General features: G+C 33.8%; 1 protein-coding gene across 1 annotated transcript; it reads left to right on the top strand.

Moving 5' to 3' along the window:
• Positions 1-296: 296 nt before the first annotated feature.
• On the top strand, positions 297-4,621 carry LOC105785680 (cysteine-rich receptor-like protein kinase 43). Its single transcript, XM_012611799.2, has 6 exons — positions 297-962; positions 1,071-1,210; positions 1,801-2,011; positions 3,088-3,322; positions 3,448-3,598; positions 4,037-4,621. The coding sequence occupies exons 1-6, from the start codon at positions 899-901 to the stop codon at positions 4,436-4,438; spliced, it is 1,203 nt and encodes a 400-aa protein (XP_012467253.1). The 5' UTR covers positions 297-898; the 3' UTR covers positions 4,439-4,621.
• The last annotated feature ends 22,262 nt before the right edge of the window (positions 4,622-26,883 follow it).

Raw genomic sequence — 26,883 nt, 5'->3', positions numbered from 1 at the left:
AAAAAAAAACATACGAATTTCTTTTTAAATATCGAATAAATATTGAAGAAATACAAAAGAAAGTATACTTTTTTGTGTTGCTGCTGGTAGCACCACTTAAAATTATATATATATATATTCACTTGAAATTGAATAATAATGAGTTATTTTTAAGGCTAATAGTATTCACATAAATTTAGATAAATATTTTACTACATGCCCTGTTTCTGTAATTATTATTATTTATTATTCATGTAAAAACCCGACCCTAAATCTTTCAAATTATAATAATAATAATGACAGTAAATAATTCATGCAAGAACAGTGCAGCGACTCGGACGGGCTGCTGAATAGTGAATTGGAAATCGAAGAAGATGATAGAGAACGAGTTGACTCACCAAAAGGAAAGAAGCAGAAATCCATTCCGAACAAATTTATATAACCTAAGGGTTTAATCTCAGGGGAAGCAAATTAAATTTGGGGAGAGACTCATTTTCTTATCTTTAAAAAATGGGGCGAAATGATGTTTACTGGCGGGAACAATAGCGGCAGGTATATTGTGATTGATTTGTAGTAGTGGCAAATTACAAGTGAAAGCAGTGCTTATAGAAGGTAAAAAAAGGGCAGATGAATTGAATACAGAAGAAAGAGGAGAGAAATAGTCTAGTGTCAACCAGCTAGTCAACACGTTACGTTTCCGTATACATTTCTCTGTTTCCTCCTTCAACAAAAGCTAGAAAATATAGTACGCCAAATTTAACATTCAAGTTCCCGAGCTAATCTTCTGCCTTCCTCTTTCTCTCCCAATTGTTCAAGCTCCAATCTTTCCCTAGAATTTCTTTCTTCTTTTTTATTTCTATTTCAGTTCAGAAAGTTCTTTCATTTCATGATCTAGTTTCTACCAGGTTTCTGACTTTCCATGACCAAATCGAAGGATTTCTTTCTAAATCTAATCAAACCTTTTAAGTTTATCTCAAGCAAAGGTAAAATGAAAAACCCATTTTTTATGCGGAAAAGTTTAGAATAAAGAAAAATAATTTGATGCTTTTCTACATGTTTTGATGATTAATTTTTCGGTGATCTTTGATCAGACAGGCGGAGTAGAGATGACTTGGAGAAAATAGCTCAACAAGAGCAAAAGCATTTCCCTTTCGAGATTTTAGTTGCTGCTACCAAAGATTTCCACCCACATCAGAAGCTGGGTGAAGGAGGTTTTGGACCTGTCTACAGGGTAAGATCGTCCTGCTCAAACTCTTGTTTGGTTGCCTAGAAATTTGAACTTTATTGATCTTTTGATTTATTGAATGGTTCTTTTGTTTCCATAAAAAATGTAATTGATATGACATAAAGGATTGCCGCAGATTCTTTTTGAAGGAAAAAGAAAGATTCTACTTTCCTAGGTATTCGAAGTTTCAACTTTTGCAGCTGAACAATATAATGAACAGCAAATAACGAAAATGCCTCGTCCTAAAAGGCCAAGACTACTTTAGGACCCCATCTCTGACTATTAGCTTTGATCAAAATCGAACCATCTGTTCCCTTAACCCTGTCAAACCATTTAGCCGTTTTCCCCCTTTAGATGCCAAGAAAAAGAGGCAAAGCATATCAATTTGTTAATTGATGTTGCACTAGAAACTAGAATGTTTTTGTTAGTTCAATCGATTCAATAAGCCTGCCTTGGTTTTCTAGTTATCAGATCTTTCAGCAAGCTTTACAATCATGTTGCTCTTGTTTTCTGGTTTCAAAGTGATGATTTCTCTTGTTCATCAACCTAGACAGTAAGGAATTTCTCTACCTTAAGGACTTTTGCTTAATTTATAGGGGAAACTAGATGATGGAAGAGAAGTTGCAGTGAAGAAGCTATCTCATAGCTCAAGACAGGGTAAAAAGGAGTTCGAGAATGAGGCTAGGTTGCTAGCTCGTGTTCAGCATCGCAATGTTGTGAATCTTCTTGGTTACTGTGTACATGGAGCAGAAAAGCTTTTGGTATATGAGTACGTCACTAATGAGAGTCTAGACAAGCTTCTTTTCAGTAAGTTGCACTAACTTCTTTGCTTCTACCATTTGCACAGTATGCTTCATGGCAGATTATAATGACTAGAATGGAGTATAATTGAGTGATTCCTTTGTCTTTAAAGAAGATCTTGGGCTACACCACTATGAATCAATCCTCTCCCATGCCATTAAAACCACCCCTCCCATTTTTGTACTTGAATTTGAGAACTCTAAGCTGGTGTCTGAAATTTTAACTTATTCGTAACATCTAGACTGCGCCTGATTGTAATTGTTAAGTCCACTATGATTGAAATTTAAACCCATTATGGACATGCAAAAGCATTTATATATGATCTTAGATATTGAGATAAAAAATACTTCTTCTAGTTCTAGACTCTCTTACGTGAAACTTAATTTCAAGATTGTGTGGTTGAAACTGACAATTAATTATCACATTATTTATCGTTAACTAGTAAAAGGATCCATGTCTGGAAAACGCAGTTCGTATATTAGCGGAAAGATGATGAGAAGGAATATTAGGCTGATTTGTAAGAGGTCCTGTGAAGTTATTTGAAAAAAAATGTGGGTGGATTTCATCAAGGATTTAACCTTGAGGTGCTGCTTTAATTTCTCCACCTCTCTTTTTTCAGCACATATGCTGGATCTATTATTGTTTTATTATTTCGTATATATAAATTTATTTATTTCTAGCACAGTCTATTGTTTCTCTAGCCTCAAAGTACAAATCTTGATTTCGCGGTGTTGGTTTCTAACCTCCAGATGTTATGCACTTAGTGTAGACAAATAAATGCCTACCAAGATTTGTAGAATTTTTCATTCTATCTAAAATCTAAAATGGGTTTTGTTAATTTCCTCCGAAGCTGTTTCATTAGATTTGACCGATTGTACAATATGAATTTGGATTAATACTGAAGGTAATCTGATGGCCAATTATAGCACAAACTAGGGGGCTCTTGGTGGAACCAGTTTTTAACAACTAAGTTGATTGTAATAAAAGGTCATAAACAAATAACATGATAGATGTTTCACCGATTTTTCATGGTTGGAAATAGAATTAATCAATTGGCTTTTATGGTGATCTTTTTCGTGCAGAATCAAATAGAAAAATGGAGCTTGATTGGAAGCGGAGGTATGAAATAATTTCAGGTGTTGCACGGGGTTTGCTCTACCTTCATGAAGACTCGCACAATCGCATCATTCACCGGGATATCAAAGCAGGTAACATATTACTTGATGATAAATGGGTCCCCAAAATTGCTGATTTTGGCATGGCTCGCCTCTTCCCCGAGGATCAAACACATGTCAACACCCGTGTAGCTGGCACAAAGTATGTTATCTAGCATCCTCTTTAATCAATAATATGACAAGTTATTGTGGGAATTTCATGATGCCTGTTCCTTTGTCCCAGAGTGTTGATTTAACAGAGTTTTATCTATGAAATTTTTGTAACAGTGGATATATGGCACCGGAGTATGTGATGAATGGACGTCTTTCAGTGAAGGCAGATGTGTTCAGCTTTGGGGTTGTGGTTCTGGAGCTGATAAGTGGCCAGAGAAACTCATCCTTCAACTTAGATGTGGATGCTCATAGTCTGCTTGAATGGGTAAGAAAAATATTACGATCAGATTATTCTTTCAAATGAGATAGCTTTTTAATGTTCATGGTTGTCTATTCTTGTGTGTTTGTGTCTTGTAAGATCACACGTGCACCAGAGTTGTCTTTTCCCAATCTCTCATTTGGTCTTTTGCAACGTGTATGTCTGCTGTCATGTGGACTTTTAAGGATCTCCTAGTGGAAACCGGATTGTGCCTATTTAACCTTTACATCATCTTCATGACTCATTTTAAGTTAGGTATATAAAGACCCCGCCTCATGTTTGAAATAGGAATCATCATCCATATTGTTCTCACCAATAAACATAAAGACAAGCTTTAATTGCCAAGAAGATTCAAACATTAACTCTATGAAAAATGAAAAGTCAAAGTCAAAGTTTAGAGAGAATGGATTAGTAACTGGCATCTGGGGGTTCTTGTGATCGCAGGCATATAAGCTTTACAAGAAAGGCAAAAGCTTGGAGTTCATGGACCCTGTCTTAGCCTCGTCAGCAGTCCCTGAACAAGTAGCTATGTGCATCCAGATAGGGTTACTGTGCACGCAAGGCGATCCGCAATTACGACCTGACATGCGCCGTGTAGTTATTTTGCTGTCAAAGAGACCTGGCAGTCTAGAAGAGCCAACAAGACCCGGAGCTCCGGGTGCTCGACACCGAAGATCCCACAGGCCTCCTGGGTTCTCATCCACTGCTGGAACATCGGGTGTTTCGGATTCCCATTCATCTGAATCATCCTTTAATACTTATACTGCTTCTGCATCTGCTTCTACATCAGCTCTTGCAAGCCCCTTGAAATCAGATCGGCATGGGAAGCGCCCAATTCAGAGTTAAAAGTTTTGCTGCAGATTTTGGGCTCTATTTATTCTTTGTATATTATAGATGGGTTAATAATTTTTGTAGGTACATGTTAATGGAGGATTAGTTGGCAAAAGTAAGGGTGTATAGTTTTGTTACTAGGTGTTTTTTTTTTTTTCAAGTTTAATATTTTAGAAGTTCAAACCATGCACATGTCTGTTAAGTAATTTTTTTCTGAGAAAAAAGCATAACATACAAGAACTATGATTCTTTTAAAGTTTATTACATAAAATTTATTCTTTCTTTTTCTAAATAAGTGACTTTTAGAAAAGATAATAAAATACTTTTCTTTTTCTTTTCTTTTCTTTTTTTGCAAAAAGAAAACTTAAGATCTAATTCATTACTTGTTGATCTATTATTAATTCTTTTGAAGAAGTGTTCATTCATTTTCAATATTTATGGATGGTGATTACATTTGGTCTGGATGTTTTAGTTGAGCAAAATGTTTTGAGAGATCGAAATGAATTATAATTTAGTGTTTGACAAGTTAAAAAAAATTACAAGAACAGAATATAATCAAATTTTAATTTTAATTTAATTTATAATTAAATTTAATTTTATTATAATGTAAAAATAATTTTTATATTCACAATAATAAAAATATTTTAGAAATAGTATATAAAATGTATTTGTTATAAAATATTATATATGTTATAAAACTTAAAAGAAATATAGAATGAACAAGAGAGAAGAACAGAAGATGAAAGAATAATTCAACTTTCCCATCTATTTATAGGGCTTCAAAAATCATAAATTACAAAACATTAAAGACCAATATAGGTACCCTATAAATGGTTTTGGGGTTATAAGATAACGAATTTGGAGGGGGGGTTATGGACATCTATTTATCAATGAATTTACAACACTCCCCCTTGGATGTCTATAAATAAAAATGTGTCTCGTTAAAACCCTATTAGGAAAAACATGTGGGATGAAAACCTAATGAAGGAAAAATAGTGCACAATCTCCTATTATAAGTTGCTTTATTAAAAGCCTTTACCAGGAAAACCTGTATGGGACAAAAGTCTGGTCAAAGGAAAAGAGTACAACGTGTTTTAGACTCCCCCTAATGGCAACATCACATTATATCTTTGAGTTGAAGCATTCAGTCTTATATACTAGTCTTTCAAACGTTGTGGTTAGCAATGCCTTTGATGTAACCACCCTTTTTCAAACACTGTGGTTGGAAATGTCTTTGATGTAATCACCCTTCAATTGATCTATACATGTTGTATTATCTTCGTATAAGATAATTGACATCTTTTCCTATAAACACAAATTACATATCTTCTGGATATGTTGGGTCAATAACCTTAGCTAAAGAGATTCTCGACTTGCCTCATGCATTGCAATTATTTTTGTATGATTTGAAGAGACGGCAGTTAATGTCTATTTTATTGAACATGATGATATGATAGTACCTCCACGTGTAAAATTTCCTGTTTGAGATCAACCTTTATGTGGATTCAATAAATATTCAGCATCATCATAGCTAACTAATAGAGATTTTGAATCATTTGAATAAAATAATTTCATATCATTGGTCCTTCTGAGATATCCGAATATATGTTTAATTCCATTGCAATGTCTACATGTTGGAGAAGAATTAAATATTACTAATAGGTTTATAGCGAAAGCTATATCAGGTCTTATATTGTTTTCAAGATATATTGATGCCTTTATGACACTTAGATATGGTACTTCAGGACCAAGAAACTTTTCATTATTCTCGCAATGACAATTGATATTTATTCACATTTAATGATCATACAACCATCGGGATACTCATTGGATGTTTTTTATTCATGTAAAATTTCTTTAATATCTTTTTCATATAAGTTGACTGATGGGCATGAATTTCATCTTTTAAATACTTGATCCACAAGCCAAGACAAAAAAATTATTTTTCCAAGATATTTCATCTCAAATTATTTCTTTAAACAATTTATTGCATTTTGAAGCTCTTCAGAGTTCCAATAATATTTAGATCACCAACATAAATAAAATGATCACAAAATCTAATACAAACATTTTTATAGACACATGGACAAATTGGATCATTTTTTTTATCGAACATTTTTTCGTGTAACTCTATATCCTCCAATTATTTTAAATCCTTTAGGATTTTTATATAAATTTTACTATTATGTGAGCCATACAAATAGGTTATAAAAACATCAATATGTTAGACTAATAAGATATCTAAACGTGATTACGTCCACCACATGAGAGTATGTCTCTTACTAATTAATGTCGGGCATTTAAGAAAATCTTTATGCTATAAGTTGTGTTTTATATCTTACGACTTCATTTTTCTCATTTTGTTTTCACATGCCGAGTGTGGGTTCGCTTCGAATAAAAAAATATTTCATAAAAATTACCAGAGGGGTAATTTTGTAATTTCTCTAAAATTTTCAGTCAAGTTGTAAATAAGAAAATATCTCTAGAAATTTTTTGAAATAATCTCTTCAGAGAATTTTCAGTCTACAATTTTCTCTTGAATTCAAGTGTGTGTAAAATAATGACTAATGCTCTCTTTATATAGGGAGAGTTTAGAGAGTTTAGAGAGTTCAACTATGATTAAACTTAATCACTTTAATATTAAATTAATATAATATTTATAAAGATAAATATTAGATTAAATTTAATATTAAGATAATCACTTTAATATTCAATTAATAAAATACTATTAAGATAAGTATTAAATTTAATTTAATATTAAACTATTAAAATAATATTATTTTTGGAATAGTTAATCTAAAATAAAATTCTCTGTTAGAGTCCCAGTAGGAGTGTAACTTTTCCACTACTCAACTACCGAAGACCAATCGCCTCCGGCCACCAGGATGTCGCCATCGCAGCCGTCAACATCGTCGTGTCTGGTGATGCAGGTGTGACACCCTTAGGGCACCCCAAGTTGGTTCGGTTGCTGTCAATTCGATTCAAGTCAGTGACAACCCGACTGGTCCGGTTTAGCCACCGATGGGCCGTCGGGTCGGTTTCACATACCAGGCCTGGGTCGACCATTTTTTGGGACTTGGTCTCAGTTTTTGGGCTCCCGGGTCCAATTTACTATTTCAAGTCCAATTTTCAAGTTTAGTTACCCATTGGACCAATTGTCTGACTTGAAATTTAATTTCTAAAAATATTATAATAATTTTAATTAATTTGATTAATTTAATTTTACTTGATCAAAATTAATTTTTTCAAAAATCACTTAGATTTTCCAATTTAATTTTTCAAGAAAAATTCTTTAATCAAATTCTCTAGTTGAACAATTCTCACGACCATTTAATTTAATTCCACATCGAATAAATAAACTTAATTAAATTATTTCCAAAGTCATAGAATTTTCTTCTAATTCAAATGGAATCCAATCGAGCTTTTGTTGAGCTAGTAGAGGGACCAACCAGACATATACAATTAGGCTCTAGTAATTGCAATTATGTCCACATGCATCGTTTCGATAATTCACAATTACTTAATCATGGAGTCAGTCCACAAGAAGTACCATGATTGAAAAATCCTTATTGTATACTCTTTACGAAAGGAATTCATCCAATTGCTTTGTCCAATGACCTCATCATGTGTGTGTTATCCTCATATGATATATTTGATTCCTTTGAGTTAAATCCGTTTACTCAATACAATCCTATTTTATCTCATTGTCATGATTGTGTCTTCTTAATAGTTAATATGATCACTGTCAACAAATGACCGTGACAAATTGCTCGTTCGAGAACAATAAACTCGTAGCTACGTTCCATATTTATCAATCCACATAATGCCAATAAAAGAATATCATTAACTCTTTAATTGAGCTATGAATTCCACTATTTCTAGTAAAGCCATGCCATACACAAGTCATGTACCCAATATACCAACTATGGGTTCGATCATCTTTAAAGTATAAGCCTTCACTTATATCAAAGCACATGAGCTGCATCTGCATGGTCAGTAACTAACTCAAGATTTAGGTAAATCACACCGTGAACGTCACAAGTGAATTAATTCACAAACAAATTCAGAATTAATTCATTTTGGGTCCAGTCTAATGTATCATTCTAGCAATGAATACATCTATGTCTCTATCCATGGAATCAACTACTTCGATAGCCAAGACTAGTCATCTCCCCAATTGGAATTGTAGACGACATAATAATTCTTCTTAGTATTTGAATCAAATGCTCGTTTTGATTCTTTTATGGATTACAGGCTTAGTTAGATTATCTACTGAAGTAAGGTGTCTTTCTCACAATGTAAATGTTCTTACAATGCCACTTATCTTCAGTTTGAAGTTAGACAATCAATGAGCTAATATTTTCTTGTTACAATTTTGCTATGCATGTAAAATATAAAAGACAGAAATAAAAAAGACATAATAGTGAAATGTGAAACTAACTTTATTTATTTATTCATCGTTCAAATAAATGGAAAATAGTTACATGTTTACTAAAATATGGACACATTTCCCAACAATCTCCCACTCGCCCTAGTGAAGTAAATATGTCATGTTTCACATTCCCATATCCTCGATGTGTTTGATAAAAATCCTAGTTACAATAGTCGTAGTAAACAATCTGCAAGGTTATTTTCAGAAGCTACTTTCATTACATCTACAATCCCTTTGGCTACTGCCTCTCATATCAAGTGATACTTTTGATCAATGTGTTTCGTCCTTTTGCGACTTCTCATTTCCTTATTATTAGCTATTACAGCACTGTTATCACAATATAGTGTTATAGCTATTACATCTACAGAATGGTTAAGAACTTTCGAAGCCATATTTCTTCTTTCATTGCCTCAGAAGTAGCCACATACTTGGCCTCTATAGTAAAGTCAGTAGTGCAAGTTTGTTTTATACTTCTCCATACTATGGCTCCATGACCTAAAATGAATACATTTCCCGACGTCGATTTCCTTGAATCTTTACAGGTTTGGAAATCTGAATCTATGTATCCAATAGGAGTAAGGTTCTCCCCAGAATACACAAGGATATAATCACTAGTTCTTTTAAGATAACTTAATATATGCTTTATAACTTGCCAATGCCTGAGACCTAGATTCAATTGATATCGACTAACCATTCCTACTATGAAAAAAATATCTGGATATGTGCAAAACATAGGATACATAAGGCTTCTAACTGCCGAAGCATATGGAACCTTACTCATATGTTCTCTTTCTTCCGCTGTCTTAAGATAGTCATCTAAAGAAAGATGAAAATGTTTTAGTACCGTATCGATGTATGAAGCTCGAGATAGAGCTATGGTTTTATTCTTTCGATCCCTAAGGATTCGAATTCCAAGAATATAACTAGTTTCACCCAAGTCCTTCATGCTAACTGTTGAGCTAACCATAGTTTAATCGATGACAATTATCCTACATCATTTTTGATAAGTAGAATATTATCGACATACAAAATAATGAAGACCACTATTTTGTCCTTTATTCGATTATAAACATAAGGTTCATCAGTGTTTTACTAAAATCCAAAAGTCTTGATTGTTTGATCAAATCTTTTATTCCATAAGTGGGACGCTTGCTTAAGTCCATAAATGGATCTTAGCAGTTTGCAAACTTTCTACTCCTTTCCTTTGACAATATAGCCAGTGGGTTGAGTCATGTAAATGATCTCATCACGATAGTCATTCAAGAATGCTGTCTTGACATCCATTTGCCAGATCTCGTAATCGAGAGCAGAGCAATGGAGAAGAGTATGCGAATAGACTTGAGCATGGTTACCAGAGAGGTCTCATCGTAATTGATGTCTTCTTTCTGTGTGTAGTCTTTGCCTACAAGTCTAGCTTTGTGTGTTTCCACTTTCCCTTCTGTATTTCTCTTCCTCTTGTAAATCCACTTACACCCTATGGGTTTAATTTCAATTGGTAAGTCTACAAGTTCCCACACCGTATTGAATTTCATAGAATCTATTTCGACATTCATGGCCTATTTCCGGAGCTTGGAATCAACATCTTGCACAACCTCTTTGCAAGTGAGTGGATCATCGTCCTCATTATTGGCTTCTGTATTATAAATACTACCACCATAGATGAAGAAGTCTGATTTCTTAAAAACTCTCCCATTACGACGGATTCCCCTATGTTCTTAGTCGTTTGAAGGTCGTTTTAAAACTTTCTTAAGAATTGAACTTGGTGAATATTCTACCACGCCCGAAATTTCCTTAAGTACCACTTTACTTCGAGGTTTAAAATTATCCATGTAGCTTTCCTAAAAGAAAATAGAATTAGTAGAAACTTTAATCATATTATCTTTCGGATTTTAGACTAATCCTCCTTTTGTTCCTTTCGGATATCCTATAACATTCACAGTTCTGTCCGTGCATCCAACTTCTTTGCATTCTTATCCAGAATGTTTATTGGACAACCATATATTTTAAAGTGATTTAGAGCGGGCTTCTTTCCATGCCACAGTTCATAAGGTGTCTTACAAACAGACTTGGTTGACACATCATTCAGAAGATAACAAGCTGTTTGTATTGTATATCCCTAGAAGGAAGTAAGGAGTTGTGAATAGCTTAACATTGAACGAACCATGTCAAGCAAGGTTCTATTCCTTCTCTCTGCTACACCATTCTGCTGTGAAGTGCTCAGTACAATCAATTGGGATAAAATCTCATTCTCTATGAGGTATCCTAAGAACTCGTTGGATAAGTATTCCACACCTCGACCAGATCAAATATTCTTTATAGATAAACCTAATTACTATTCCACTTCTGCACGAAACTCTCAAAATTTATAAAAGGTTACGGTGCATTCGATACACATATTCATATCAAGAATAGTCGTTGATAAAAGCCACGTAATAATCATAACTTCCTTAAGCAATGATGCTCATGGGACCACATACATCAGTGTGGACAAGTTCTAAAGGTTGGTTGGCCCTTGTACCTTTCCTATTAAAAGACCTCTTAATCATTTTACCTTTTAAGCAAGATTCACATTATGGAAAACTAACTTCCTTAAGCATACTTAAGGGACCATTTTTCATGAGTCTAGTGATTCTTTCTTGGTTAATATGACAAAGTTTTAAGTGTCATAGGTACATCTCATTAGAGTGAGAATATTTAATCTTTTAATTCACTATTTCAGTTTGAAGCTGACCGCTTCCAGATATACTAACGACCAGAGTGTGAATAATATAATAGAATGAAGAATTACGAGGTGGTATCCGCAAGTATACGGGTCGAGTTATAATATAGATTTTACAACGAAGTAGGTGAGTACTCTGAGGATCGTACCCAAGGGAGGTGAGTACTAAATCAATCTTAACCTAAACAATTAAAGATCTAATTAATAATTTAAGTCAATTATAGTATGAAAGTAAAAAAAGAAAGAGATAATTTTAGGGTTTCTTAAACTAAGGAAATAAAATAACATAAAAAAGTAAAATTACAAGAGATAGAAAGAAATAAAGTGAATCAAATCTGAAGATGTGTGATTAGCTTGCTTCAGGAATCTCAATCACCTTTCATCCCAGGTTCTTCGTCAAGTAGGATCTTCTGATCTTTCACTAACATAACGAGTCAGTAAGAACTACTTATCTTCCAACCTCACAATCTAGACTGTTTTGGGTAAAAGCGTTCACGAATGGACGATACCAATTTTGAGTTAATTCCCACCTTGATGACTTCCTGGGGTTGTTAGGACTAGGGTTTGTTTCATATGTTCTTCCTTTCCCAAACAATTGATCCATTGAGTAACCCTACAAAACAATTAATAGCTTATGCTTCCACTCGTTAATCCCCCATAGAAGGATTAGTTCCTCATGGCTTTCATAAATAACATAGAATAAATGGAAGAATTAACCATAGGGAAATGGATTGAAATAGTGAGTTTAAGAAAAGCTTGATTGATATTGATAATAAGCATGAATCCGTAGAAGTTAATCTCCTTTACAATTAGATCTCTTGAAGAAAGCAAATAACTAAAACTAGGAAAACCTAAAAAAGGAAAAAAAAACTAAATTTAGTGGAAGAAAACTAGGTTAAACTAAGATGTCTTTTAAATGTGCTAAAGAGGACTGTTTATAGCCTTCAGGTGGCCGTCGTTCTTAACCTTAGGTTAGTTGACGTTCCCAAGCTTAAAGTTTGATTGTGCAAACCAAAATGCCTCTGCTTTATGTTTTATTCCTGTCATAGAGTTAATGTCGTGACACACAAGGAACTGTGTCGGGACATAGCAACGAACATGTTCCTTTATAGCCATCTTCAAGGGTATATCGCGACACCCTCAGCCTGTGTCACGAAATTGAAGGTAACTTCTCACTTTCTCTATTTTTCTTTCTATGTTGCGACATTGGATCCCCTATGTTGTAACATAGTGTCCAGCATTGACCCGAAATGCCCTCTAATGGTCTCCTGTACACTCACAAAGTACGTTAGCTCTCCCTTAGGCCTCATTCGGCCCTTAAGGTTAATAAAAGACTCGATGTGTACATTTTATTGAATGTAAAAAAAACTAAAGAAACTAAATTAAAAACATAATGAAAATGGTTGTATTCAAGCTCCTTAAATGTGAAAACTAGTTTAATCTACTGCATCGAATTACGGTAGATCAAACTCCCCCACACTTAAGTCATTACTTGTCCTTAAGCAACATAAAAAAAGATTACAAAATGAAAAATGACAACCCTTGAGCCAGTATGGTACAAGTATTGATTTCGGAGCATATGACTTAGGCATTTGACGTTTACCAACAATTTCAACATGATGAGTAGTTAACTTACCACTTTTGGTCAGAAGCATTTAAGTTCAGTATGTTACAAAATATACAAGTATTAATGTTTTCACCTATAGGAATCCATTAATAAATCATACAACTACTTTGATTATCCAAACAGAATACAAATAGTCGTCTATGTGAATGTTCAGTATAATGTCCATTCATGTATATGGATATTTAGGTCATATAATGCTTTTTGGCTTGTAACCTTTTGAGGCTTAGGACAGGTATGGAATTCAAAAACAGTAAGCATCAAAAGGTTACAAACATAAAAATAGTTTGACACATCGCATTGATCCTTAATCTTCCCCTTTTAGTGACCCTTACCCGCTTACCGCCTTATTTCTCTTTCTCTCACCCTCTTCGTTTCTCCATATATAGGAAATCATAGCATGACATAGTAACTGTGGCTAGCCTTACGATTTTTTTTGCACTAATGAACGAGTTTTTTTGTGACTTTGCGACTTTTCTCTTTTTCAATACATCTCACTCATGAATGCTTTTTTTATAGTGTAAGATATTTTCTACTCAAACCAATTCTGCTTTTTGAATTTTTCTTTTTGTTTCACACATTACACTAACTTATAATTATTATATCACACTAATCTTTCCTATTTCACTCTAGTTTTACAAACTCTGCTATGATGTATCTACTTAACCCTCAATACGTATGGTCAGATGTCTATAATCGTACAGTATAGGACCAAAGAAAAAAGGCATATACAAATTAACATTTTCAGGCTCGGGTTTTGTACCGCTGTTCATCAAGAAGTGTCAAAAGGCTCAAAATTGGTACTAAATGTGAAGTATAGATAGGACAACTTTTTTGGCTATGGATGTGTTCCAAACAATGCCTTAGGTCATCCCTAAATATCTCAACATGCATTAATTTAATCAACCAAACAAACAAAAATTCAACCATTTATCATTCATACTAGCATGTTCGTTTCCTTGTATTTTCTATCACTTGGTACATATGATCGTTTAATACCTATTTACAGTATAACATATAGAACTTTAGTAGTTTACTACTAAAAAAAATTAAAATCTCCTATCATCATGCTAAATTTATTCATAAACACAAGCAACCTATGTACATGCTCCTAACCAATCACTTGTATTTCTACAAGCTCAAGCACATAAAAGAAAAGAAAAGAAAAATCAAAAGAAAATGTAAAAATTTGAAACAAAATTTTCTATGTTAGCCCCCTAGACTTTAGTTGACACATTGTCCTCATTGTGTTGCCGAATAATAGATAAGGAAGGAAATTACTCGATTGATCGTGGTTTCTTGAACTCCATTGATAGGTGCTTCCTCCTTTGATCGTTAAAAGTTCGAATTTGTTTGTGTCTCCTTCATGGAGGGTTCCTACATAGAAAAATTAAACAAAATGCGACAAAACTAAAAGAAAATCTACTTATTAATCTTACTCCTACAAAGTTTAAATTTCAATCATCCAAAAATTAATACAAATCTTTTTAAAAAATCATTCAATTATCCTCATCATCCATCTCCTCATCCTCTTCTTCTCCTTCCTCTTCGCTTTCCTATTCCTATGCTTTTTCGTCTTGTTCCATATTCGTCAGACTGAACATATCATGTGTATAATTGGGGGCTTGTATGTTATTTTGCCTAGCAAACTCTTGAAAAATTGGACCCGATTCTTGCATCCACTGAATCATCCAATCTAACTTTGGATGACTGTTCTCACCAACGTCTTGTTGAGCTCGTGCCATCCTTTGTGAAGAGGTGGGTGTAACTATTGTTTCTTGCTATCGTTTGTTCCCATCTTTGATCTGTTTGGCCTGCAGCTTGATGTATTGTTGGAACAAGGTGTCTCCAATAATGCTTCGTGATAGGTTCAATGACTGTTCAATTGATGTCATAGGTACATTTGTGTTTTTGCATAAAGTCGTCTCTAGATGGGGAAAGAACACTCCCACCTTCTGGCTACTAGTGCATCTTCCCATGTTCTAATGGATCCATTTACTAGCACACACCTTTTTTTTTTTTGCAAAATAGCATAGAGTAAAACTGCTCTAAAGGTATTAACGTTAGAAACATTTAAAGCAGGTACAATTCGTGTGAAAATGAATTGAATCCACATCTTAGCCTCAGGAAACATAATGGCTTGATGAAATGATACTGGGATATTAGTACCTGCGCGATATTTCCATTCACCCTTTCCTTCAGTTAAAAAATTTATAATATTATCCATCTCTATGTCTTTAAAATATTCTAAGTCAGTTACATCGATGAAATCATTTTCATAATATGAAACTTTATAAAATTCACTAATTATTCGAGGGGTTACTCTCACCTCTTTCGTTCGCACAAGTATTGTATCCCATATATGTCATTCAGTTTTTTTTTGACTCGTGGTCCTGAAAAGATGCGTAGAAATATTGAATAACAAGGACCACAGTATTACCTTTTGGGATCATCCAAAAACACCCCCATCGATGATATCTGACAAAAGGCCACATTTCTTTACATAAAATCATCGATAGATCAAATCCCCTCTCTTGAATAAATTTTTTCCTTGAAATTCATTAAAATTCTTTTCAACAATTTGATTTGGAAAAGTAGATGGATTTTGAACCATCAGTGGCTCCATTTCCATTGTTCGCTTAACTTTTCTAGGAGGCATAATGTTTCAATCCTAATGACTTGCTAAATAAATACTTCAATGGAATAGTGAAAAGTTTGAGTTTAGGAACCCTTAACCTGGAATATATAGTTGAAGTTCGTTTGAATTCCTTGCTTGCTTGTGATGTCCTCGTTCCTTGTTGCACCAAGTTTGTGAAAGGAAATTTGGGAAATTAAGGGTTTTGGGGATGTTGATAGATTTGAAAGAGTTTGAGAGGGTAAGGGTTTAAGGAGTGTTTTAATTAGGAGTAAATAGGAGTTTAAGTTTTAAAATAGGGTTTTAATGGTTTAAAAATTGGGTAAAATTAGTGTTTAAGCTGTCGGGTTGTGCAATGGGTTAAGTCAACCTTACAGAAAATTGTAGCAATGTGGCAAAATAGGGGTTTCGTGTAGCGACACATCCGCCAGTTTGGCGATTCTCAGGGACTGTCTACTACGTTGGGACGACGACTCTGTTTCGGCCTAAAACTCCATCTTAAGGATGTTTCAATCTAACGATAAACCTACATAAAATAAAATTTAAAATCTAAACTATATGGTTAGTTAAGTATACAGTAACTTACAAATATCATGTAGCAATTCACAAATTTTAAGTTATACTACCAAATTTATCCAGCAGTATTGTGAATTCACCCGTGGATGATTTTTTTATTCTATTAATGTTGGTCCGCAATTCGTCGTGCCATTCAGCCTTTGCTCATTTGCCTTGTTCCTTGAACCTGTTTATTCTTTCTGTATTCATAAAAGGAAATATTTCCCTTGATTTGGGAACGTCAGAAATATATAAATTTTTGCAATGCTCCCCTAATTTCCTCGTTCGGCTAATAGCTACATTTGAAGGTTTCAGTCTCACCATTAATTTTTATTGTCAACTCATTTTTCTCTAAATCAATGGTGGATCTAGAAGTGGATAGGAAAGGTCTTCCTAGCAAGATTGGTATCTCACGATCCTCGTCAAAGTCAAGTACTACAAAATCTGCAAGAATAATAAAGATTCGCACCTTGACTAGCAATCTTCTAATACCCCCTTTGGGTGTACTGAAAACCTGTCAGCCAATTGAGTTGCTTTAAGATTCCCTAACCTAAGTTTTTCAAAAATTGAGGGCATTAAATTAATACTAGTTCCTAAGTCGCATAGGGATCTATTAAAGTGAATACTCCATATTTCAATGGGAATGGTAAAAATGCCCGGGTCTTTCATTTTTCACAGTACTTATCTGAAAATAATTACACTACAGGAAACACTTAAATTAACATGGTCTCCTACCCTGATTTTCTTACGGATTACCATCATTTACTTTAAAAACTTGGCGTACTTGGGAACCTTCTCAATTGACTCGATCAAGGGTAGGTTAAGATTTAAGGTTTTAAAAAAAAATTCAAAGAACTTACAAATTCATCCTCGTCCACTTTTTTCTTTATTCTAATCTTGATAGAAATGGGACTTTTGTGATTTCGGCATATTTAGGTGTCTCTTTTCCCATCTCAATCGCTGGTACATTCTTCTTATCTGGTTCAGGTCCGTCTTCCACTTCTAAGGAATTATCTTGAGGTTCATTAATATTATCCATAGTTACCTCTAGGATAGGTATTTCTGGGCTACTCATTACCTTATCTGATCAAAGTGCTATAGCTTTTACATGCTCTTGACCTTCCCTCTGTGGATTATCTTCCGTGTTACTGGGAATGCCTGAGCCAATTTGTCTTTTGATATCGCCCATCATGCTCCTCAATTAGCTCATTTCATCCTCAATTTGTCTTTTGATGTCTTTTGACATCTATTCTCATTGACTGCATCTCTCCCTCAATTCTATCAAGACGTTAACCACATACCACATTGTTTCTACAAGTAAGGAGGTTGGTAATTAGTTTTTTTTAACTTGACTTGAATTATTACCTCATCCTTGGTTTCCTCCCCATCTCAAGTTTGGGTGATCTCTCTTGCCAAGATTGTATGTGTTTGAATAAGGGTTTCCACCCATATTCCCAATGTAATTTATATCCTCAGCAGGATTATTGATATAATGGAAGAGTGGCTTGTCTCCTCTATGCATAGACAGTGTAGAAGTTGATTCAGTACAGTTGAGTCTATCCACTAGTTGTTGATATTTATTATCCTCATGAATAGCTTTGACCGTAGTGGGTTTCTAGCCATATGTGAATCGTTCAGTTGGCCATTGATAGGAGTTTAATGTCATATTTTCAATAATTTCATACGCATCCTTCTACGTCCTATTCATAAGGGCTCCTCCTGCAGCTTTGTCTAATCCAACCCATTATAAAATATTTGCAATCTCATGTGTTCCCACACCTCATAAAAACTTTCTCTTTCCATTTTTCTAAAGACAAGAATCTCTCTTCCTAATTGGATTGCTTTAGTAATCGGGAAAAATTTCTGTAAGAATTTTTCAGCAAGTTTGTCCCAATTCAGGATGTATCCTGGTGGCTGCGAGTCTAACCAAAAAAAGACATTATCGATTAGAGAAAAGGGGAACAACCGAAGATGAATAGCATCATCAGTGACCCTATTATACTTAAAAGTATCACAGAGTTGAAGAAACCATTTCAAATGTTGATTAGAATCCTTTTTCATAGTGCCCCTAAAATACAGATTAGTTTGGATCATTTGTATCATTACTGGTTTGATTTCAAAATTATTAGTTGTAATTTTCGGCCTCGCTATTCTTTCCTAAACCATATCTAAACTTGGTAAGGCATAGTCTCGTAAAGTTCTCTCATTTCGAGCTATATGCACGTTTCCAGGTAACTGTGGTGCTGGTGGGTAGCCTAGGGCGTTATTTTCAGCGCCACAGAATAATGGATTATAACGTGATACGTTAAGTGTAGCTGGTAGTGGTGTATCTTGCATTTGCTGCTGTTGCTGTTGCTGTCAGCGATTCCTTCAGATTATTCTTTTTGGATCTGTGGCTGCTACAATATGCGTGCCTCTACTACGAGTCATACACCAAACTCTGAAAGAAAAGATTAGTAATATTAAAACAAAATAAAGTCGTATCTATAGATAAGAAATTTCCTAATTATTCTTTTGGAATGTGAAAATTAAAATCAATCTAGTGGCGTTGCCTACCTGGCAACGGTGCCAACAATCAAATCATCTTCGGAAGTACTAACGTTGAGATTGTGAATACTACAATAGAATGAAGAATTACGAGGCAGTATCCGCAAGTAAATGGGTCAAGTTGTAATATAGATTTTACAACGAAGTAGGTAGGTACTTTAAGGATTGTACCCAAGCGAGGGAAGTACTAAATCAATCTTAACCTAAACAATTAAAGATCTAATTAATACTTTAAGTCAGTTATATAACACAATAGTAAAAGAAGAGATAATTTTAGGGTTTCTTAAAATAAAGAAATAAATAACATAAAAAGAGTAAAATTGCAAGAGATAGAAAGAAATAAAGTGAATCAAATCTAAAGATGGGTGATTAGCTTGCTTCAGCAATGTCAATCAACTGTCATCTCGGGTTCTTTATCAATCAACTAGTCACTACCCTAGTAGAATCTTCCGATCTTCCACTAACATAATGAGTCGGTAAGAACTACTTATCTTCCGACCTCACAATCTAGACTGGTTTGGTTAACAGTGTTTACGAATGGGCAATGCCAATTTTGGGTTAATTCCCACCTTGATGACTTCTTGAGGTTGTCAGGCCTAGGGTTTGTTTCACGTTCTTCCTTTCCCAAACAATTGATCCAATATGTAACCCTACAAAATAGTTAATAGCTCATACTTCCACTCACTAATCCCCCATAGAAGGATTAGTTCCTCATGTCTTTCATAAACAACACGGAATAAATGGAAGAATTAACCATTAGGAAATGGATTGAAATAGAGAGTTTAAGAAAAGCCTGATTGATATTGATAATAAGCATGAATCCATAGAAGTCGATCTCCTTTACAATCAAATATTTTGGAGAAAGAAAATAACTAAAACTAGGAAAACCTAAGAAAGGAAACAAAACTAAATTTAACGAAAGAAAACTAGGTTAAACTAAGGTGTCTTTTACATGTACTAAAGAGGCCTTTTTATAGCCTTCAAGTGGTTGTCGTCCTTAACCCTAGGTTAGCTAATGTTCCCGAGCTTAAAGTTCGATTCTAAAAACTAAAATGCCCTTGCTTTATGTTTTATTCCTGTCGTAGAGTTGATGTCGCGACACACCAGGACCTGTGTCGCGCCTTACCAACCAGCATGTTCCTCTGTAGCCATCTTCAAGGGTATGTCGCAAACCCTTAGCCCGTGTTGTGACATTGAAGGTAGTTTCTCACTTTTTCTATTTTGCTCTCTATGTTGCGACATTGGATCCCCCATGTTGCAACATAGCGTCTAGTATTGACATGAAATGCCTTTTAATGGTCTCATGCACACTCACAAAGTACATTAGCTCTCCCTTAGGCCTTATTCGACCCTTAAGGTTAATAAAAGACTCGATGTGCACATTTTATTGAATTTAAAGAAAACTAAAGAAATTGAACTAAAAACATAACGAAAATGCTTGTATTCAATCTCCTTAAATGTGAAAACTAGTTGAATCTGCTACACTGAATTATTGCAGACTAGAAGCATCGGGTTGTTATTTGGTTTGATAAAGTAGAGATTGTTTTCCATCTATCCATTACAGATTAAGGAATGATTTCTGTGAATAGAAATCCATTTATTGAATGTCAAGGTATAACCTTCATAAAATAAACATGCTACAGAAATTAAATTCCTCTTAAAATGAAGTACATAAAACATGCTCTATAAAATAATTTTCTTAAAATTATCAAAGTTTAAAATCACTTCTCCCATTGCTTCGGCTAAAATATAGCTCCTATCTCCAGTATACAGCGAGAGGCTCTTGTCACATAGACTTCTCATTTCGTTGAACCCTTATAAAGAAACACACATATGGTTAGTGGCTCCAGAATCAATAACTGAATTGTCCAATGATTCTTCCACTAAGCAAGTTTTAACTATAAAGAGTTCCATACCTTTGCCCTTTTTGGCTAGGTAATCCAAATACTCATTGCACTTTGATTTGAAAGGCCCTTTCTTGTTGCAGAAAGAACATTTGATCTTTTAGGATCTTTTGACTCCTTAGCCTTCTTCCTAACCACATGAGGTAGAACTGAAGACTTAGTCGGTTTCTTTTTTCCCTTAGTTTTCTACTTCCCCTTAGAGGACAAGAGGCCTACAACTAAGTTTGCTTCAGGTTTCTCAAGAACCCACTTACCACCATTCAGCATCAACTCATAGGATTGTAATTCCTTCACGAGCTGAGTCAAGGTAAACGCCTTGTTCTCCAAGTTTTAAATAGCCCTAAAACCAACAAACTCCTTGGTTAAGGATTTGAACATTATTTCAATCTGAGTGTTCATGTCTAGTTCAGCCATATTTTCCTCCACTTCTGTAAAAAATCTAATAAGTTTAAGCATATGTTCTTTGACCAGAGTACCAAGTTTCTACTGAATATTCATCAAATTTGTAATAGCAGATTGTCGAGCCAATGCGATATGGCCTTCGAGCAAATCTTCCAAATTTGTCATGATCTCTTTAGCAGTACAAAAATTCTCATGTTGCTTTTGCAACACACTACTCATGTTCACTAACATATAACATCGAGCAATCGAGTCAAAATCTCTCCAGCGATTTCTTGCTTTGGACTGATCTTCAAGAAAGCACATTTCATCAAGAACGAAATTGTGTTTCTCACAGTTGAGAACTATTAGCAAGTTTTGTTTCCATTCTCGAAAGTTACCCCCATTAAATTTATTCTCAGTAAGAATGCTAATAAGAGGTGTAGGAGGCATATCTGAACTAAAAAAAAGATTCACTAATTACTATATTTATATTAAAGGAGGCATATTTGAACTGAAAAAAATAAAGATTCACTAATTACTATATTTATATTAGAAAAATATTTCTCATTTCAGCAACATACCAAGAATGCAATATGATGCATGCATCTTGTACTAAAACCTTGAAAAAATAATTTTTTGTTGCTATAATAATTCTTACACCCATCAACCATATCACCTTGGGGTCACATGATTAACTAGTAGGAATATAGATTACATCCAATCAGTTCGTGAATATTAATTCTCAAGACTCTATACGAACTAACAAACAATTAACATTTGACCATCATCTCTAGCTTAAGTATCGTTTCTTAGGAAGCTATTTAATAAGAGATGATAATGAGTGTGTAACCATTGACTCAACACCCACCATGAACATGCTCTCATTTGTGAGTCATCTTGGGACAATCTCTCTGAAAGTCATGGATGACTAGTTTTCATTAAAAGGAAATCCCATCTAGTGAGCTCACATGACAAAGTTTACCTTGGGGTGCGGCCAGGGTAGGAACTGGCTCAAAACTTTATTATGCTATCACTTAGGGACCATCAATGGAGGCCGTAGGTCTTGTTCAAGGACCTTCTTTCACTCAATATTTTAAAAACATGTAAGGTTTTTTTATCCTAAATTTCGAGAATGATCATATAATAGTCCTAGTGGCATTCTTATCTAATCTAAATGACATGCTTCTGATAAATGCATGGCATGCTATGACAATTTTATAATATTCACATTCATTCACAAGAATCAATCAATCATAAAAATAAACAGCTTTGGTTCTCCATAGTTTTTCTTTTAAGGGAAAAACTGAGGAAGAGAATGTGAACTGTAACACCCTTAACCTGTCTCTATCGTCGAATTAGGGTTATAGAGCATTACTGTGCAATACAGAACCTTTAACATCAAAAAAGATATCAACATGCAATTTATATATTAACATTTGATAACATAACTTAAATGTAGCATAAATAATTTTACGGGCTTTAAATCGAGCCTAAGGGGCTCTAAAAAGAGTTTACTAACAATCAGGGACTTATTCGAAACAAATCAAAAATTTTAGGCCAAACTTGAAAATTTCCAAAACAGGGGTTACACAGCTGTGTGGCCAGGCCGTGTGACATAACCCAGGCCATGTGTGTCAAACTGTGTAAAACTTGTACTTGAAAATGAGATGACACATGGCCGTGTGGGGAGACAATGTGTGGCACACGATCGTGTGATAGCTCGTGTCTCAGGCCGTATGCTCCAAATGTAACCCCTAAAACAAGACAACTCAAGGCCTATGCTTGTACACCAAGACATACCTTCCTCCCATACATTCACATAACCTAACACACCTAAACACACACAAACATACCATTTCAATCATCTTATATGGTCTAAACAATGTGTCATTCAAATGCACCACAATTCATTCAACAAGACCATTCATGAATAAGACTTCAATATCACATTTTAACTATATAACATAGATACATCATGATCAATTCCTTTTTAAATCCATACCGCCACAATTTACCAAATTAGCTAGGTATAACCAAATGACCACATTCAAAAGTGCCTAAACACAAACCAACCAAACCAAACTACATATATACAAATGGTACCAGCAAATCCAAACATACCAAATGGCCTCATTGACATCAAACCCCATACACTTATACCATATACATTTACAAGCCAAAACAAAAAGGCATTAAACATATTCAAATTTGGCACAACTTATAACATTATAAAATTGCCATAGTAACAAACAAGGCCTATACATGCCAAAACACATATATCAATTAACCATATCTTTCCTAATTTCGAAGACCATGCACAACCATTAACAAAAGATATTAGGGCATACACAAGCTTGACACAACCCAAAGCATACCAATTTAACATATAACCCTATAGATGCCATTTATAACCATTTCAATATATATTCAAAAGTTACCAAAATGGATCGATGAATAGTGTGGTCTTGCTCCGACTTTGATTTCAACCGTTTGAGCTTCCCGATGATCTAAAAAAAAAGATAAAACACATACGTAAGCAACTAGTGCTTAGTAAGCTCGTATTAGGAAATTAAACTTATTGTATATATTAAATAAAACAATCAAAGATAGTTTAATTTAATTATAGGCCAAACATCCTTTCCTATACACACAAATTCATAAAGTTAGTTGGTGAAATAATGCACTTATAATATCAACCAAGACATGGCATAAAACATATCAACATTTCAATTTCACCATCCAACACTTGTACATATATCATGTAACCTCATTCTGTTTACGTTATGCATATAATTATTGTCCATTTCATTATCTAAAATCATGATTCATTTCATATTTTCATATACCCATTTAAGATTTATTTACTTATTCATATCATGGAAAGAATTTCACTATATAAGTCATTCATTCACATAATTCAAATGTTATCTTTTCAATCCAAATACTTAAATTACATTTCCCATTATGTATTATCAATAACATAGTTCATTTATATACATACCTTTTCATTTTAATTCTTAGTTGCTCATTGAACCAAATAGAATAGCATTGGATAATGGAAATAATATTTTCAATACAACTTACTTGGTACAATACACCGACACGAAGCCTACTAGGCTCAAAGCCTGATATGACACACCGACACGAAGCCTACTATGCATAAAGCCTGATATAATACACTGGCATGAAGCCTGCTAGGCACAAAGCTTGATACAATACACCACAACATCATGGTTAACATATTTATAGACATATGAAGCATATAATCACACCAAAGCATTAATATTCATTATCAAACTATACTAGTTATACTTTCAATTCGTATTGATATTTACGATACATACCTCACCTAAAATGTGTTCCCTAAATAGAAAATGATTGGAAGATGCCATGGTGTCTTTCAACCATGGTCTTATTTATTCTCGACTTGATGCCATAGTGTCTTTCAACCACGGTCTTATTCATTTTTCGTCGTGTTGCCATAGTGTCTTTCAACTATGGTCTTATTCGTTTGATTCGTGATGTCATAGTGTCTTTCAGCTATGGTCTTACTCGATAGAATCGTGATGTCATAACATCTTTCAGCTATAGTCTTACTCGTTTCTGGTATGGTGCCATAATGTCTTTCAACTATGGTTTTATTTATTTTCGGTATCGTGCCATAGTGTCTTTCAACTATGGTGTTAATCATTTCCTTCTACCCAATGAACTCAATTCATATATAAACAATTAGATATTAAACAACTGAAACAACAACTAATTGATTTAATCAAGTTACGAACTTACCTGAACTCATAAACAACTTCTAACATGAACTGACCACTAGTTTGCTACTTTGACTTTTTCGCCATTTGTATCCATTCAATCTGTTTGTTAATATGCAAGATGAATAGCTTGACCAAAACTTGGAGCTTAAAAAATGGCAATTTCGGTTGATGAAGAAGAAGAATGGAAGTGGAAATATGTTGTTTTCTTATTTTAACTTATTTTATTATTAACTTAATAATATTGTAACATATAAAACCTTTAAAATTTTAGGCACTAATCGTCCAACTATATAAAAGTGGTCTAACTATCCTTTAGACCCTCAAACAACTATTAATTATGCATTTTAATTAATAAAAAACAATATTGATTAACTTTTGCAACATTACGATTTAGTCCTTTTTACTTAATAAACTATCCAAATATTAAAATTTCTTAACCAAATTTAAATATAACCCTAATAACACTCCATAAATATTTAATAAAATATTTATGGGCTTGGCTTATAGAAACGAGGTCTTGATACCTCATTTTTTAAAACCACTTGACTTTAGAGACATACCACTTGAACCTAACTATTCATTTAAGTAACATAACTTATCAAATCAAAATTTATTATAATGCTATATTGGACTCGTAAATATTAAATAGTACTATTTACGGACTCACTTGTCAGATTTGTGGCCTCGAAACCACTGTTTTTGACACCACTAAAAAATGGGCTGTTACATAAACCATGCACCAGGTAGGATCCTAGGAAAGGGAGGTGAGTCAAATTTGACCGCTTAAAAACCAAACCTTTCCTAGCCAGAGCCAATCCTACACATGCACCTTCTCTTTACCACATTTCTCACAGTTATCGAATAACCTAAAGAAGTGAATAGAACAATACAACACATGTATTTTCTCATTACCACACTTCTTATTTTTTAATCGATTAACTATGGATCATCTCATATATATATCAAAATTATACATTACAAAATATAAATGTTATAAACAATTATAAAACAAATATATAATGAGATAGGTAATTAAAATAAAATTGTCAGTCAAGGTTTCCATGGTTCTATTTCTAGAAAATAAAATTACATAATTTTTCTCCTTAAGGCATTCCTTGGGTCTTCAACCGCCATCGCATCTTTTTCTCGCCATGAACTCTTTTTGGAAAAATTACATTTAAGTCCTATGTCCTTTCAGCTCACAAGAATTCCATGAATTTTAAAAAAATAGCCCTATATGGAGATGATAGTCTACGGTCTATTTCCTAAGAACCAAAACCTCGACAATAAAGAATAATTATATAACAAATATATAATATCGCATCCATTCCCATATATAACTAAAAATATGCATAAGGTCTAAAGAATGTCACCTTCTATGTAATCAAATCATTCAAGAAGAGAAATTTATTTTGATGATTTGTTTATACTTATAGATAGAACACAATCTGGCTCATGATAGCAATTGTGGGAAAAAATGAGTTTGGAAACCACAGCGAAAAATAAATTGAGGGAAATACTAGAGTTTTAAAATTTTTTTCCAAAACAATATATTGGTTGTGATATCTAAAGTAATAAACACTTAATCAAAATTGTACCTTTTCATCTAGGATGAGCGCTTCGACCGAGTAGTCTTCTTCATTATCCTCAAGCTCACGTCTGCCGAGTGTGGGCTAGCTTCAATTAAGAATTTTTTTTCATAAAAATTACTAGTGGGGTAATTTTGTAATTTTTCTAAACTTTTGGGTCAAGTTGTAAATCAGAAAAATATATCTAGAAATTTTCTAAAATAATCTCTTCGATAATTTTCTCTATAAATTTTTCTTAAATATAAGTGTGTGTGTAAAATAATTACCCAATGCTCTCTTTATATAGGAGTGTTTAGAGAGTTCAACT

This window comes from Gossypium raimondii, chromosome 1 (genome assembly GCF_025698545.1).
Source record: "Gossypium raimondii isolate GPD5lz chromosome 1, ASM2569854v1, whole genome shotgun sequence".
Classification (NCBI taxonomy): domain Eukaryota; kingdom Viridiplantae; phylum Streptophyta; class Magnoliopsida; order Malvales; family Malvaceae; genus Gossypium; species Gossypium raimondii.
This window is presented reverse-complemented; position numbering and strand designations above follow the sequence as displayed.

Bases quoted from the DNA above. Each gene is read 5' to 3' on its own strand.
- LOC105785680 (XM_012611799.2), top strand. From the start codon at position 899: ATGACCAAATCGAAGGATTTCTTTCTAAATCTAATCAAACCTTTTAAG. The intron at 963-1,070 runs GTAAAATGAAAA...ATCTTTGATCAG, and splicing joins TAAGTTTATCTCAAGCAAAG to ACAGGCGGAGTAGAGATGAC. The intron at 1,211-1,800 runs GTAAGATCGTCC...CTTAATTTATAG, and splicing joins GTTTTGGACCTGTCTACAGG to GGGAAACTAGATGATGGAAG.